We start from the raw sequence: 17,159 nt of genomic DNA, 5'->3' as shown, positions 1-17,159 counted from the left end.
ATTTTTGAAAGCCATTCCCTGCCAAATAGTGGGGGGCCAGTTCCAGGCACCACATACAGCTGTAACTGCTGTGTTTGCCCCCCATAATGCACTCTGACCTGCAACTCCCCCATTGGGCTCAATCTCTCTCCTGAGTATGTCTTCAGCAACACATTTGTGTTCTTCAGCTTGATAACCTTAAAGTGCTCATTGTAGACAGTAGTGGAAATTATAGACACTGCAGATCCTGTGTCCAGCTCCATTTTGAGGGGTTTGCCTTCGATATCTGGTGTCACCCATATTATGCTACTGCTGGGAGAAGTCACTGTGTTTAACTCCATTGTACCAATTAATCGTTCATCTGAATCACTGCCACTGTTCTCTGCTAGTGCATTCACAGACCCTTTAATTTTCTCAGTTTTCCTGTTGTGACTGAATTTTGCTTTGCATGCTCTTTGAATATGCCCCCTTCTACTGCATTTGTGACAAATTACGTCTTTGAAACGGCAGTCCTCTGCTCTGTGACCATCTCTGTCACACCTGTTGCATTTTTTGGCCACACGGGGGCGCTGTCGACTGCGTGAAAACATGTGCAGGGAAATTTGTGACAGGTCAGTACTTCTTTTACTTTGCAACTCAAATGCATCTTTAGTCGCGATTTCCATAGCCACAGCAATTTCAACAGCCTTTGCAAACGTGAGCTCTGATTCTGTGAGCAAACGTTTTTGAATGTGTTCATGTTTCAGTCCACAAACAAATCTATCTCTTAATGTGTCATTTAGGTTCTCTCCCAACTGGCAATGTTCAGACAGTTTCTTCAACACTGCTACATATGTACTAACACCCTCCCCCTCATTCTGATCTCTATTGTGGAAACGAAAACGTTCCGCGATGAGGAGTGGTTGAGGTGATAGGTGATTTTGCAATATCTCCACAATCTCTGTGAATGTTGTATTTGAGGGCTTCAGAGGGGCAGTCAGATCTCTTAGCAAACTGTATGTTTTTGGGCCAATTAAACTCAACAACGGTGGTACTCTTTTGTTATCAGCAATGTCGTTTGCAATGAAGTACTGTTCCAGTCGTTCAATGTAAGTTGCCCAGTTTTCTTGCGTGTCATCAAACACATCTATTTTCCCGATGCTAGCCATTCTCTTTACCTCCGGCTCCACGGGTCTTTGATCTGCCGCCTCGTTCTCGTCACCTCTCCCCTCATCTTCACTGCTTGCTAGCTGTTGTGCTACAGGGTCAAAATCTTCCTCTCATCCTACGAACTCCATCTGTATTCGTGATGCACACTGCAGGTAATCATCCTCGTCGCCATTGTAGTGTCTTAACACTTAGTACTTATTTATGTAATAAGAAAGACTCTGAATACAAGCAATTGAACTGGAGCTTCACATTTACTCAAACTAGTTAGTACCAGAATAAGATAGAACAACACTGCGCATGACCAAGGGTGCTCCATCTTTAAAGGGGACATCAGTAATTAACAGAACATAACACCGGGCATCCTGGTGGTTGGTGGAATGGCGTGGTTTGGCAGGCGAATGGAGCATTGCAAGTTAAGACCATTTTTAGCCATTGTTCTCTCTCTTACGTCTGGTCTTCACAAGAGAATGTCACGGTTGTTTTATAGGGTACCTTTAATTCATTTGGCGTGAGCTACAGCCAAACAGCCTGTGTGGTGTTGGGTTAACAAATCGTAAACTCAACCCTCTGGACAATTGTTCCTTTATGATCTAGCCAGGTCATTACATTGGTGTCAGAAGTAAAAACATAGATAAATGTTAGCCAGCTAGCTAGCTGACTACCGTGGCTCGCTTACGTACGTGAGAACGGGGGTTTAAAATGCCCTCTCTCGGCAGGCGTATGCTCACATGCCCCCATCCGTGCAGAGCGAGCTAGCACGGGACCAGTAGATACAGGTGCTCTCTCCTACGGAGCTGCGCATACAGACCAGCTGGCTCATCCTGAGTCACTGCAGATAGCCTCGGAGATGGCTTTGGAGAGGGAGCTTGTGTGGGCTGGGGCTTTGGTTGGGGTGCAGGGAGACAGACCCACTGTGCGGCTTAGGGGCAGAGCAGCCCAGAGCCAGAAAAACCTGCATGGGTGGCTGAAATGACTGAACTCATTTGTGCTGTGTCGCTACAGGCGGGACGAAACACACACCCTGGTCCCGGGGGTCTGTTGGGGGTGTAGCCAGCCAGGCTATCTGCGCCGGGATTGCCCAATGTCCCCCAGGGAGGGCTGGCAGTCACCATGCCCCTCCTAATGTGACATTCACACAACAACCCCTTTACTCCAACACTTAAAGCAGCAGAGATTAATGGCTGCCCTGCCTCCCCCACATATGTGTGTGACTTTTCCCCCCAGCCCAGCTACCCCAGATGGGAGAGGAGAGGACACTGTCTGCAGTGAGGGAGATATGGGGGAGGAACTGTGTTGGTCTTGAACCTGAGCAGCAGAAACAGTTGTGGCAGTTGCTGTTTGAACTCAAAGACAGCTTTGCACTGAGTGAGGAAGTGGTGGGTCAGACTCATCTGGTGGAGCATGAGATCGACACAGGTGATGCTCGGCCCATCAAGATGCGTCCCCGTCGTATCCCGCTGGCACGCCAGCAGGCGGCAGACAAGGTTGTGTTGGAGATGCAGCGGGCAGACTTAATCAAGTCCTCAGGCAGCCCCTGTCGTCATGGTTCCTAAGAAGGGGGGCAAGCTGAGGTTCTGTGCGGAATACAGGCAGCTGAATGAGGTAACCAGGAAGAACTCATATCGATACGTGGTTGATGGAACTGGTTAGGGGGTCCTCTTGGTGCTCCTCACCAGACCTCCGCAGTGGCTACTGGCAGGTGCCCCTCTCCCCAGAGGCCAGAGCCAAAACTGCGTTCTCCACTAAGAGAGGACACGTGTAGTTCAAGGTCCTGTGCTTCGGCATGTGCAACGCTCCAGCTACTTTTGAGCGCTTGATGGACAGGGTCTGGATGGCATCCCCCAACAGCAGTGTCTGGTATACCTTGATGACATCCTGGCCCACGGAAGCTCCTTCCAGTCAGCCCTGGGGGCGCTACGGCGTGTGCTGGAGAGGGTGGCTGCCGCAGGCCTGAAGCTTCACCCCAAGAAGTGCCACTTCATGAGGAGAGAGGTGTCCTTCTTGGGCCACCGAGTGGGGAAGGAGGGTACCAGCACCATGGAGGACAAGGTGGGGGCTATCCAAGACTGGCCCATCCCCACTGACCAGCATCAGCTGAAGAGCTTCCTGGGCCTGGCCTGGTACTACAGGAGGTTGCTGCTCCCCTGAACCGCCTGCTGCCGAAGGACAAGGCCTTCACTTGGACAGCAGAGTGTGAGAAGGCCTTCAACAGTCTCAAAGGTGATCGAGGCCGTGCCATCACCTTGCCCTTTATCCTGGACACAGTCGCGAGCAATGTGGGCATGGGTGGGGTGCTGACCCAGTTGGGGCCAGAGGGAGAGAGAGTGGTGGCGTACTTCAGCAAAATATTTGACAAACATGAGCGCCGCTACTGTTTCACCCAGCGGGAGCTCCTTCCTTTTGTGGCTTCCATCAAACACTTCAAGTACTACCTGGGTGGCCTGCCCTTTACTGTAAGGGCTGACCACTCTGCTCTCCAGTGGCTCATGTCTTTCAGAGAGCCAGAGGGGCAGGTGGCACATTGGTTGGAGGAGCTTCAGCCGGACGACTTCACTGTGCAGGGGCACGCACAGGGCAGGGGCACATCACTCCAATGCCATGTCCCGTCAGCCTTGTACTGTAGACGGGTGCCGCCACTGTGAGCGGAAAGAGGGCCATGAGAGAGAGCTGTGTGCAGAGGAGGGGGTCTGTGCCACAGTGTGTTGGGCGAGCGGGCCGGTCTGCTGTGAGCTGCAGACTGTTGACGTGGCGGAATGGGGACAGCAGCAGAGACGGACACAGACCTACAGCCGGTGCTACAGTGGGTAGAGGAGCAGCTGAGGCCACCGTGGGAAGGGTTGGCAGCTCTCTCACTCGTGACCAAAAGGTTCTGGTCAAAGTTTGAGAGACAGCGGCTGGCTGATGGCATACTACAGCGGGCATGGAAGGAGTCAGCTACGGGAGAGGAGAGGTGGCAGGTGGTGGTTCCAAAAGCATTATAGGAAGCTGTGCTCCAGAGCACTCATGGGGGGGGTGGGGACTGGACACTTTGGGGTCACAAAAACACTCCGCCGCCTCCGTCAGGACTTTTACTGGGGGCAGCACAAGAGGGATGTGGAGGACTTTTGCCGCCGCTGTGACAACTGCACAGTGAGAAAGGACCCTCATGCTCAGCTCCAACAGTTCCCAGTTGGGGCTCCCATGGAGAGGGTGGGAGTGGATATAGTTGGGCCTTTCCCCACCAGACACTGGAAGCCGCTGGGTGCTCACGGCCATGGACTATTTCACAAAATTGCCCGAGGCCTATGCTCTGCCTGACCAGGAGGCAGAGACCATCGTCGACGCCCTGACAGCGGGGATGTTCAGCAGGTTTGGAGCTGCGGAGTCCATCCACAGCAACCAAGGGAGAAACTTTGAGTCCCGTGTGTTCGCCACCATGTGTCAGAGGCTGGGTATGCACAAGACCCCACTACTCCTCTCCATCCTCAAAGTGATGGCCTTGTGGAGCTCTTCAACAAAACGCTTGGACAGCAGCTGGCCATCGTCTCTTCCAAACACCAGCGTGACTGGGACAAGCACCTGCCTATGGTCCTCATTGCATGCAGCTCCGCTGTCCAAGACTCCACCTCCTGCACACCTGCCCTCCTCATGCTGGGGACAGAGATCCGCACCACTGCAGAGATGGCGCTTGGTCGTCCCCTGAATAGCCCTCCTGTTACCCAGGGGCCCGGAGACTCTAGGACCGCCTGGAGACAGCCCACACCTTCGCCAGAGAGCAGCTGGTGAATGCAGGTGTGAGGCAAAAGAGGAACTATGACGTGCACACCCGGGGAAGGCACTTTGTGGCTGGGGAGCTGGTCTGGGTCTATAGCCCCCTAAGAAAGAAAGGCAGACGCCCCAAGTTGGACAGCCACTGGTTGGGGCCCTGCAGCATCCCGGAGAAGGTAGGGGAAGTTGTTTACCGGGTGTAGCATTCTCCCAGGAGGAGAAAGGTGGCACTGCACCGGGACAGGTTAGCCCCATACAGAGGGGCCTCTTCTCCCCAAACCCCAGGGACCCCCACAATTCCCCTCTCTGACAATGACATTCTCCAGGCACCACTGACAAGGCTCCAGACAACAGTCTCCCTCCCTGTGTTCCACAGCGTGGTTCCCCGTTCCCGCATCCTTGTCCCCCATATCTCTGCCTTCATCACCTGGGCACCAGAGGGGCAGCCCCCTGCCACAGACTGTGCCCCGTTTCACATCTGGCCACTCTGCGACCATCACGGCCATGCAGGCAAAGGAGACCTCCGGTTTGCTTCAGAGACTTTGTTCTCTCAGGGACGAGGGACTTTGTGGTGGGGGGGATGTGTAGCGACCCACACAGACAGCTGTGCCACCACCAGTCATGCCGCCTGTTTGGCTGCTTATTGACAGCATTTGAATAGTCACTTAGATAATGCCATAATTATCTTATCAAGCATTGTGTTTATAACTACAATAGCACATATTACAAGCAAAACAACCATGAGCGTTTTCAAGATGCCTTGTCAAGATGCTAAAGCTAGCTAACACAAATCACCCATCGATCTTAAAACAGATGCATGACAACATTCATACAAAAAATGCGATCACCAATTTGTGTGTAGATTTTAGACTGCTTAGCATGTTTGGTGAAGTTGAAAGCTGAACATGACAGTACATTCAGGTTTTTGCTGCTTCTCTTCCTATTGCTTTCTATTCTTCTGGCAATGTTCAACAGGTGCAAAGAATCCCCCCGCACGAGAACGCGTGAATGATTTCCCTTCAGCGTGTTCATGTGACAGAAGATCGCAACTTCATGGCATGAATCTAAAATGTTAATAACTTAGTCTGTGAATGATGGGATAAAACCTGCCTCTGAGACAATTACTTGAATGATTCAATTTATGTTTTGTTCACAAAGTTGATGACGAAAGTGTCTTATTTGGAATTAAAAAACGTGACTTCTCTTTCGGGCGGTCTATAAGAATTGTCTTTCTAGGCCTGTAAACTGCAGTACCGAAAAGGCCCTCTTGATTGTCGTGGGAAGCAGGCCCCCTTGGAAACCCATTGGCTGTTTGTGCGTCGCTGCTCAGTGAACGGGTTGCTTTTTTTTGAGTACGGAGCTGAGAGGAGATGCACACGGCACTCGAGTGAGGTAACTATATAAAAAAAAAAACATTTGTTTTCTTTCACTCCCACAACATGGAACCGGACAGAATTTGCTACAACATGCAGATGTAGCTAGTTGGCTAGCTACATTCATTTATCTGTTAAATTAAATAACGTAGCAGAAGTCTTAAACGCCCAGCTTTGTTTAAATGGCTAACGTTAGCTAGCACATTTCCTGTGCGTTGTCTGCTAGCTAACCTTAGTTAGCTATTTTGAATTTTGCCTATTGTAGTACTTTGACGTCTTGAAACTAAAATGGCTAGCTTGCTAGCTAGCTAACTTTGTCAACTAGGTGCATTAATTTACCCAGTGCCACTACGGTATGAGTAGCAACATATTGTGAAAGTAGCTAGCTACGTCTTGTAAAAATATTTAACCGCACGCTAACTTAGGAACGCTGTGTTGCATGCAGCCATTGCAGGGACCAGACTACGCGTGGTGCACCATAACTAATGTTAGCTAGCTATTTTACCGGCCTAACTGGTTCCGCGTGGGAGATTAACGCAACTAGCTGGTTAACTAACCACTACAAACTACGTTTCAAACTTCAACCGACCTACGATGGGAAGCCGAGACACTAAAACGGCAACTAACGTAAACTAGCAACCTACGTTTGTGGCTTGTCTAACGTTATGCAGTCCATGTGTACGGTTGTGCTTGTCTGAACGATAACATTTCCGTTAAATTAAATGTCGAATAATTTGTTGGTAGTTAAATCAGTCCTTGTTAAAGTAGCTACGCTAGTGTGTCATAAGCCTGTGTTGTGATTCAGTATTAGCAATGCGCGATAGTTCTATTTGGCTGGTAGCCTAATTTATTAAATGTAGGTCATTTGGTGAGAAATTACAATAGTATCTACGAACTATAACTGCAGGTAAGTATTGGGCCTGGTAGACAGGCACTGAATCAATATTTGCCTTGCATCTAGACCACTGCAGTGGCTCACAGCCTTTTTCTGAACCGCGGCACAATGATGGGATAAATTGTGGCACACATACTTTTCTTAATTTAGTTAGTGGCAATTACCTCATTCGAATCCGTACTTTGTCATAGATTAAGTAGGGTTTAAACTATTTGTTTCCTTACTCACGATGGTTAATTTGTGTGTACCCGTTTAAAACTGTCCCGCTAAAGGTGCACATTTCTAATAAAAATGTGTAGCGCAGGTAAAATAGGTCGGGACGGTTTAGAGATGAGCATTGTAAAGGTGCTACCACTTTTTTTTTCTGTAGCAGAGGCTGTGCATAAACAGGCAAGTCCTAACGGTTTTCAGACTAAGAAAAATGATAAAAAAATGACTTTGTTCATGATGCACACCCCTCAAATATGAGAACTGCTTCAGTGCACTGAACTTGAATCAACAATACAGATGTACATTTTATTTTACTAGGCAAGTCTGTTAAGAACACATTCTTATTTTCAATGATGGCCTAGGAACAGTGGGGTAACTACCTTGTTCAGGGACAGAACACTATGCTCTAACCACTAGGCTACCTGTCGCCCCATCTGCATAATAATCTGTTATTCAATGTATTATCTGATTGACTTTCTTTCTTGCTGGTGCTCAAGTCGAAATCCGAATCCGAGTGTTCCGAAGTTGAACCATTTGTCTAGACACAGGTCTAGTGGCTATTTAAGTCTGTTACAAGGTCACACTCAATACCCCACATTTAACTGAACATGTTCCCAGAAATGTTAAAGGTTCAATGCAGTGTTTTTTTTAATATCAATTAATTTCTGGGTAACAATTACGTCTCTTACTGTGATTGTTTGAAATTAAAATGGTCATACAGACACAGCTTCTTAGCAATGAACAATTTTGCTAGGGTTGTTGCTTTACGTGGGATGGGGGTAAACTGAAAATTAGCTGTTATTGGCCAAAGTGGTTTGGAACTCTCTAATTGGTCTAACTTATTTGCAGCATGGCAACAACACCATGGAAGACCAAAACTGGCAGAAATGTCAGGCAGTCTTTTCAATCTGCTCTTACATTGAAATGGCATTATCATCACCATTTTCACAATTTCATTGTATTTTTTTTCCAGCCTCGTAGTGTGGAAATATATTCTGAGTGCACAAAACATTAGGAACACCTGCTCTTTCCATGACATCAACTGACCAGGTAAAAGCTATGATCCCTTATTGTCGTCACCTGTTAAATCCACTTCAATCATTGTAGATGAAGGGTAGGAGACTGGTTAAAAGATTTTCAAGCCTTGAGACAAAAGACATGGATTGTGTATGTGTGACATTCCGAGTGTGAGTGGGCAAGACAAAATATTTCAGTGCCTTTAAACGGGGTATGGTAGTAGGTGCCAGGCACACCGGTTTGCGTCAAGGACTGCAGCACTGATGGGCTTTTCACATTCAACAGTTTTCCATGTGTATCAGGAATGGTCCACCACCTATAGGACATCCAGGAAATTTGGCACAACTGTGGGAAGCATTGGAGTCAACATGTGCCAGCATCCTTGTGCAAGGATTTTGACACCTTGTTGAGTCCATGTGCTGATGAAATTGAGGCTGTTCTGGGGTACAAGGAGTTGCAACTAAATACTATTATTTAGTTTCCAATGTATTCCCAATGTTATGTACAAATCACATGCCTTTAAAAGCAAAGCTATACGTACATTACCATTATCTACATAAGGAGATAACCTGATCAAAAGGTATAAGGCTACCATACAGATGTAGTTAAATTTCAATGAAAGCCATTATGTTGAAATTTTAGTTGTTTGTAGGAATATGTCTTCTAAAGTCTTAAACCTTGGAAGCCGATAAGCCTACCGTACCCTCCCAAGAACTATGCATTATGGGAAATTCCAGTAGTTTTGCAACCCTACACTGGAGCAATCTCTGTGGTTATTTGTGAATGTGGACATATTTGTTCCGGTATTGATGCTACTACAAATGGTACCCAGAATGTTCTGTTAATTTGCCCTATAGCTTAGAAAATGCTTCAAAACACAAATACTGCCTTAAATTGTTGAAGTAGAATGGTCTATTTTGTTTCAAATTACATTTACATTTTGTGCTTACTGAACATTACCCGGCCAGGTGGTGATCTCGCCAGAGTCATCCTAAGCATGTCAGGTGCTTGCACTGTACATGGAGGGTCCATGCTTAATGGTTGCGTAATACATATTTTCTTAACACTCCGCACATTATTTTTGTGTGGATTTGGAAATCCACAAGCTTAGCCCTATGTAATGACAAGGTGGGGTATTGGCAAACATTTCCACCGTGTCTAGGCCTATGTTTTTGTTATTAACAGCAACTTTTTACCTAGCCCTATATAACATGAATATATATTATGACTTTCATAACTTGCATTTTGTGCAGTGTCTGTATTGTACTTCTTACAGCTGAATGCAAATTTCCTTCAACAGTGGCAAACACGCATGTACACTGACCGGCATGGTAACTAGCTAGATGCAGTAGAATTAATGGCAGAAGTGATGTCAGGTTCAGTTTTACAGAGTAGCCTTATTCAGAATTACTGTAACACTGCAAATCAGGTGAAGCTGGACAACGTATTGTAAAATGCACAAGCAGCAGCTCTAATGTTAATCATTGCTTGTAAACATCATTTCCTTCCTCTTTTCGTATGTCTGAGGGATTGTATAGGGGGAAATATCTATGTGTATAATGTGGATATCATATTGGGCCAGTATATTTGTGACTTTTGAGTCTAATTTCAGAATGTGTTCTATGGATATTGTCATTCCAGTCGGTTTCTTAAAAGTACACCAATGTGAAACGGCACAATTCCAAAGGTCAACTTTGAAAATGAGTTTTTGCCGAAACTGAACAGGACATGAGTAAGCAGTCAAAGCTTCCTCTAGCCACAAATATTTTCCACAAAGATTCACAGTATGCCTAATGACATATCCGGTTTTCCAGACGCCAATATAAAACCCCATATCCCTGGACTGGTCCTTAGACATGAGCCTGACTCTTTGCCCATAAGAGTTTTGCACACAAACCCAAAAATGCACTCTGTTTCCTCCATATATATCACCTCAAAAGGTTCTTACAGACTGCTGTGGAAATTGTCCAGAGAGGCTGTTGAAAACCCCCCGATTAGCAGCCCCCGTTTTAATTCTGACTCGTTCTCATGTTCAGTTAAGACATTTCTCAACTTTTTTAAAAATTCCCTGTTTAGGTGGTCGATCAGGTGCCCACATCTCCTATGGTGATGTCTCATGATTAGTGCTGTGACGGTCTTGAAATTTGAGGTTACAGTAATTGGCCAAGCCAAATACACGGTCACTGACCACCCATTCAGTGGGGGTCACAATTTGGTTTGTACACTTGTTTACATGGATATGCTTCCTTAGTAAAAACCTATTTGAAACAAGCCATTCCACTGCGTTATTATTATTCAGGTTATTACTTATAAATATTAAGAAACCAATTAAGAAATGCCAGGTTGGAGATGATCTGTTGCATTTTAGTATTGACACACAATATTAACAGTCAAAATGAAGATATATATATATATATATATATGCCTACCTTGTCTGTTGGCTTTTCTGTATATCTTTTTTATATATATACACAGATCCTATTTTCTGCATATTCTCTCAACCAGCTCATTTGGAATGCTTTTCCGGCAGGCTTGAAGGAGTTCCCACATAGAATGAGCACTTGTTGGCTGCTTTTTCTTCACTCTGTGGTCCAACTTATCCCAACCCAATTGAGATGGGTTGGGATAACTCTCCTTCTTGGTCAAATAGCCCTTACACAGCCTGGAGGTGTGTTTTGGGTCATTGTCCTGTTGAAAAAGAAATGATAGTCCCATTAAGCGCAAACCAGATGGGATGGCGTATAGCTGCATTCTAAATAAATCACAGACCGTGTCACTAGCAAAGCACCATCACACCACCACCTCCGTGCTTCACGGTGGGAAATGTACACGTGGAGATCATCCTTTCACCTTCTCTGTGTCTCACAAAGACACAGTGGTTGGAACCCCAAAATCTGGACTCATCAGCCCAAAGGACAGATTTCCACTTGGCCCAAGCAAGTCTCTTCTTACTGGTATCACTTAGTTGTGGTTTCTTTGCAGCAGTTAGACTACGAAGGCCTGATTCATGCGGTCTCTGAACAACAGAGGTACTCTGGGTCTTCCCTTCCTGTGGTGGTCCTCATGAGAGCCAGTTTCATCATAGTGCTTGATGTTTTTTGCGACTGCAATTGAAGAAACTTGGTTGTTAATTTTCCGCATTGACTGACCTTCATGTCTTTAAAGTAATGATGGCCTGTCATTTCTCTTTGCTTATGTTAACTGTTCTTGCCGTAATATGGACTTGGTCTTTTACCAAATAGGGTTATCTTCTGTATACCACCCCTACCATGACACAACACAACTGGCTCCAATGCATTAACAAGGAAAGAAATTCCACAATTTTAACAAGCCAGAAGAGGAATACTGGTCCTGGGCTGTTTTTCATTGTTCGGGCTTGGCCCCTTAGTTCCAGTGAAAGGAAATCTTAACGCTACAGCATATAATGATATTCTAGATGATTTTGTACTTTCAAGAGAATTCAGTGCCTGACCACCCTAATGCTCTTGTGGTTGAAGCAAGTCCCCGACTGAAACATTCCAACATCTACTTGAAAGCCTTCCCAGAAGAGTGGAGGTTGTTATAGTGGCAAAGGGTGGACCAACTCCATATTAAAGCCCATGATTTTGGAATGAGATGTTCATTGAGCAGATGCCCACATACTTTTAGTCATATAGTGTATTTTCTTCAAAGGCAGGACACCTTTTTAATGAGAAATAATGTAGCTTAAATCATGACCAGGACCATTTTGATTCTTATTAAAGCGATTTGTGTCCAGACAGGCTACTTAGGAAACTTTCTTAATGGACAAAAATGGGACTGTAGAGGGAATCGGCAAACTCAAACAAGCACACCCTCGTAAAAGCGCCCATAAATCAACACCAACAGTGCATGTCAGATGAGCAAACATTCCTCCATTCATTAAACTTTTTTTTTTTTAATGTATTTTTATTACGCTTACCATAGGTTCTTTTGAAATAGATTATATGATATTGGAAGTATGAAGGGGACGAGTATGAAGATAAACTTGGCAATCCTTCAAATAGGCTATGGACAAGTTGCGTGTAGGCTATTTATCAGTGCCACTGATTGAGGGGGAGAGTGTTGGAAAGATTTTTCAAATACTGTAAGGAACTATTATATTTTTGAAAGGATAACATTTTGTAAAAAAAAAAAAGGTGAAGAAAAAATGACAGAAGCCCGGCTGGGCACTTTCCTAGATTTGACATTTGCAAGAAGCAGGCCAGGTACTTCTATGCGTGCCCAGGTGCGCACTCTGTCAACATTAACAGGGCAGAGAAACCAGATGCATGCGCATTGCTCACATGGAGCGTGTAAATGATGGGAGCCTATGAAATAAACCAATACTTTTTTTCTCAAGTGTAGCCGGTCAAGTGTAGCTACTGTAATTAGCACATGCAAGAAATTAACATAACCAAATGACTAATAAATGGAAATTTGCCTGTTTTACAAACTGTAGGTTACCGCATGGGCATTCATGAAAGTGCATTGCTGGCTGTGCACTAACCTAGGCTACTATTCTACTTTATCACCTAGGGCATCATACTGGGCAGGATCATTGCTCATTAGTCGATACATTAAGAACTATACCATGCCAGGTTGGAGAGGATTGGTGCCTTGTCTATTTGACCCAACATCAGCGCATTCTAGCTAAAGCATCAAAGGAAAGATGTAGAAAGTTTAATAGACAAAGTTAGCTGAACAATTGCTTATAATCATTAGTCAACACTCCCACCATTAGGTAAAGTTTATCTACATGAAAATAAAGTTATAAAACATTTTAAATGTCATCCTAAAATGAATGTAGGCCTATTTTTAAACGTTTTTTTACAGTTATTTTCATGAGTCTTCATCCATAACCAACCACGGTTATTCAATAACCGTCACATGTCTACTCATCATATCGTTTGGTTCTCTTTCTCTCTGTCAGTTTCTCGGTCTCTTTCTCTCTCCCAATGATATGTCAGCATGTTGCCTCACGAATGTCATGCCCATTTGTGCCCTCTTGCGTAACTCACCAGACTCTGGCTTCTTGCTCAGTCTGTATACACATGCACAAATCATCTGGACCCCCACCCCTTCCAGAAAATGTCCGGTTCATTAACTCTGATCCCATCTCCAAGACATGCACACACTCTGTCCCCTCCCTTTGTACACCACGTCCCACACACAAACGAGTTAGCCTACGTCAACTGATTTTAAAGACTTTAAAACAGCCAACCAGTTCCAATAGTAACCCAGAAGAGCATTGGGTGTGAGAGGAGTCCTTCTTTTGTTCCTCTAGGTCTTGAGATAAAGGTAAGCTGTACCTTTTTGAGCCCTCCCCAAGTGCTGTTTAGGTTTCAGTCGTCCCTGTTTTGACATGGTTTGCTAATAAGTTTTTACCTGGTTGCAGGCGTAGCCTCGGTCCGTCCCTCTCATCCTGCGGTTAACTCGTCCCCAGCCTGTAGCACGTCAGCATCACACATACGTTCAGTTTTAAAGATCTCATGCTGAATTGCACCAGCTTACGGTGGGACTCAAGCTAGGAGCCTGAGTCCATCCACCCCTTGTTAAAGTAACCAAGGGTCATTGCCGTGTTTCTAACTGGATGGATTGGTTGTGAATGGACGTGCAATACTGTGCACTATCCTGAGTGAGTGGAAAAACTAGCTATCCATGTGACCAAATGCAGTTGATAAGTGAACATGTCAATGTTGAAGGAATTTATGTTGCTTCTCCAGTGTACAGTGCATTCGTAAAGTATTCATACCCCTTGAATTTTCTACATTTTCTTACGTTACAGCCTTATTCCAAAATGGATGAAATAGTTTTCCCCCTCAATCTACACACAATACCCCATAATTTTTTTTTTATGTTTGCAAATTTATGAAGAAAACTATCCCATTCCCATAATTATTCAGACCCTTTACTCAGTACTTTGTTGAAGGCACCCCTGGCAGCGATTACAGCCTTGAGTCTTCTTGGGTATGACACTACAAGCTTGGCACACCTGTCTTTGGGGAGTTTTTCCCGATCTCCTCTTCAGATGCTCTCAGGTTGGATGGGAAGTGTCGTTGCACTGCTATTTTCATGTCTTTCCAGAGATGCTCGATCAGGTTCAAGTCCGAGCTCTGGCTGGGCCACTCAAGGACATTCAGAGACTTGTCCAGAAGCCACTCCTGCATTGTCTTGGCTGTGTGCTTAGGGTTGTTGTCCTATTGGAAGGTGAACCTTCGCCCCAGTCGGAGGTCCTTACGTGTTCTGGAGCAGGTTTTCATCAAGGATCTCTGCACTTTGCTCTGTTCATCTTTCCCTCGATCCTGACTAGTATCCCAGGCCCTGTGGCTGAAAAACATCCCCACAGCATGCTTCTGCTACCACCATGCTTCACTGTAAGGATGGTGCCAGCGTTCCTCCAGATGTGATGCTTGGCATTCAGGCCAAAGACTTCAAACTTGGTTTAATCGGACCAGAGAATCTTGTTTCTTATGGGTCGAGTCCTTTAGGTGCCTTTTGGCAAACTAAGCGTGCTGTCGTGCCTTTTTTTTTTTTTTACTGAGGAATCGCCTTCATTTGGCCCCTCTACCATGAAGGCCTGATTGGTGGAGTGCTGCAGGATGTTTGTCTTTCTGAAGGTTCCTCCCATCTTCACATAGGAACTCTGGAGATCTGTCAGTGACCATCGGGTTCTTGGTCACCTCCCTGACCAAGGCCCTTCTCCCCCGGTTTCTCAGTTTGGCCGGGCAGCCAGCTCTAGAAAGAGTTTTGGTGGTTCCAAACGTATTCCATTTTAAGAATGATGGAGGCCGCTGTGTTCCTGGGGACCTTCAATGCTGCAGAAATCTTTTGGTACCCATCCCCAGATCTGTGCCGCGACAAAATCCTGTCTCAGAGCTACGTTCAATTCATTCGACCTCATGGCTTGGTTTTTGCTCTGACGTGCACTGTCAACTGTGGGACCTTATATAGACAGGTGTGTGACTTTCCAAATCCTGTCCAATCAATTGAATTTACCACAGCTGTGCTGACATAATTGCAAAAGGGTTTTCTAATGATCAATTAGCCTTTTAAAATAATAAACTTGAATTGGCTAACACAACATGCCAGTGGAATACAGGAGTGATGGTTGTTGATAATGGGCCTCTGTACGCCTGTGTAGATATTCCATGAAAAAAATCACCTGTTTCTAGCTACAATAGACATTAACAATGTCTATCAACACTGTATTTTGATCGATTTTAATTTGCATTTGAACGCTAGTGTATGTTTATAATTAATACATTTGCAAAACATTTCTAAATCTGTTTTCGCTTTGCCATTATTGGGTATTGTATGTAGTTTAATGAGGATTTAAAAAATGTTTTTAAACCATTTTAGAATGATGCTGTAAATTAACTGTGTAAAAATTCAAGGGGTCTGAATGCTAAGTACTATACCAGTTTAGTTGCCCTTTCTGCTCTGTAAAGTCTGGCTCACAAACCAGTCAGATATACAGTAGAAAAGTAGCCTAGTTAAAACCCAAAACATTTCTTAGTCTCTACTTTTATAGGAGTTTATTTTCTATTGTTGTGGTCTGTGTTCAATTCAGTTTGACATGCCATGTAGTCTGCCAAAGTGGAAATTTGTAAAATGTAAACTGTGAATCTACATCTTATAAGTCGCTCTGGATAAGAGCGTCTGCTAAATGACTTAAATGTAAATGTAAAGGCTGAGATGTATTATTAGTAGTGAGAGCTAACCAGGTGCATGATTCAGTGACAGGGCACTACACTTGTCCTGACTTCACCCCCCCCCCACAGTACTGTCTGCAGAAATGCAACAACAGACCTGGACATGTTTCGTACACACACACACACACGGTGAAGGGGATCGAGCACTTCAAGTTCCCCCGTGTCCACATCGTTAAGGAATTATCATGGCCCACACCAACACTGTCGTAAAGAAGGTACAACAAAGCCCTTTCCCCCTCAGGAGTCTGAAAAGAGTCGGCATGGGCCCTTACGTCCTCAAAGTTCTTCAGCTGCACCATTGAGAGCATCTTGACTGGCTGAATCACCGCTTGGTATGGCAACTGCTTGGATCTGACCGCAAGGGTAGTGCGTACAGCCCATTACATCACCGGGTCCAAGCTCCCTGCACTTCAGGACCTCTGTACCAGGCGGTGTCAGAAGAAGGCCCTAAAATGTTCAGACTCCAGCCACTTAAATCATAGACCGTTATCCCTGATAACGCACGGCAAGCGGTACCGATGCAGTTAGTCTGGAACCAACAGGACCCTGAACAACTTCTACTCTCAAACCGTAAGACTGCTAAATAGTTAGTCCGGTAGCTATTAGTTATATAGGTAACCACCTTCTATGACAATTTTTGCCCCCCTCTTTTGACTCCTCACATACAGTGGGGCAAAAAAGTATTTAGTCAGCCACCAATTGTGCAAGTTCTCCCACTTAAAAAGATGAGAGGCCTATAATTTTCATCATGGGTACACTTCAACTATGACAGATAAAATGAGAGAGAAAAAATCCAGAAAATCACATTGTAGGATTTTTAATGAATTTATTTAAAAATTAAGGTGGAAAATACATATTTGGTCAATAACAAAAGTTTATCTCAATACTTTGTTATATACCCTTTGTTGGCAATGACAGAGGTCAAACGTTTTCTGTAAGTCTTCACAAGGTTTTCACACACTGTTGCTGGTATTTTGGCCCATTCCTCCATGCAGATCTCCTCTAGAGCAGTGATGTTTTGGGGCTGTTGCTGGGCAACACAGACTTTCAACTCCCTCAAGGTTTTCTATGGGGTTG

The 17,159-nt window shown here is 45.0% G+C and overlaps 1 protein-coding gene across 4 annotated transcripts in view; it reads left to right on the top strand.

Annotated features, from left to right (window-relative positions):
• The first annotated feature begins 6,126 nt into the window (after window positions 1-6,126).
• slc39a10 (solute carrier family 39 member 10) overlaps window positions 6,127-17,159 on the top strand; it is a 63,962-nt gene continuing 52,929 nt past the window's right edge. The window contains exons 1-2 of one of the 4 annotated variants that reach the window (XM_065023233.1): window positions 6,127-6,267; window positions 8,327-8,403. In XM_065023233.1, coding sequence (XP_064879305.1) covers window positions 8,386-8,403 — 18 coding nt within the window. In that variant the 5' untranslated portion in view covers window positions 6,127-6,267; window positions 8,327-8,385. Of the gene's footprint in view, window positions 6,268-6,310; window positions 8,404-16,180; window positions 16,653-17,159 lie in introns of those variants that run through there. The other 3 variants (XM_029664185.2, XM_029664100.2, XM_065023301.1) reach the window with 3 other exon arrangements.

The sequence above is a fragment of the Oncorhynchus nerka genome, linkage group LG1, assembly GCF_034236695.1.
Source record: "Oncorhynchus nerka isolate Pitt River linkage group LG1, Oner_Uvic_2.0, whole genome shotgun sequence".
NCBI classification, from domain to species: domain Eukaryota; kingdom Metazoa; phylum Chordata; class Actinopteri; order Salmoniformes; family Salmonidae; genus Oncorhynchus; species Oncorhynchus nerka.
Note: the sequence above shows the minus strand (reverse complement) of the source record. Positions and strands in the feature narration are given on the sequence as shown.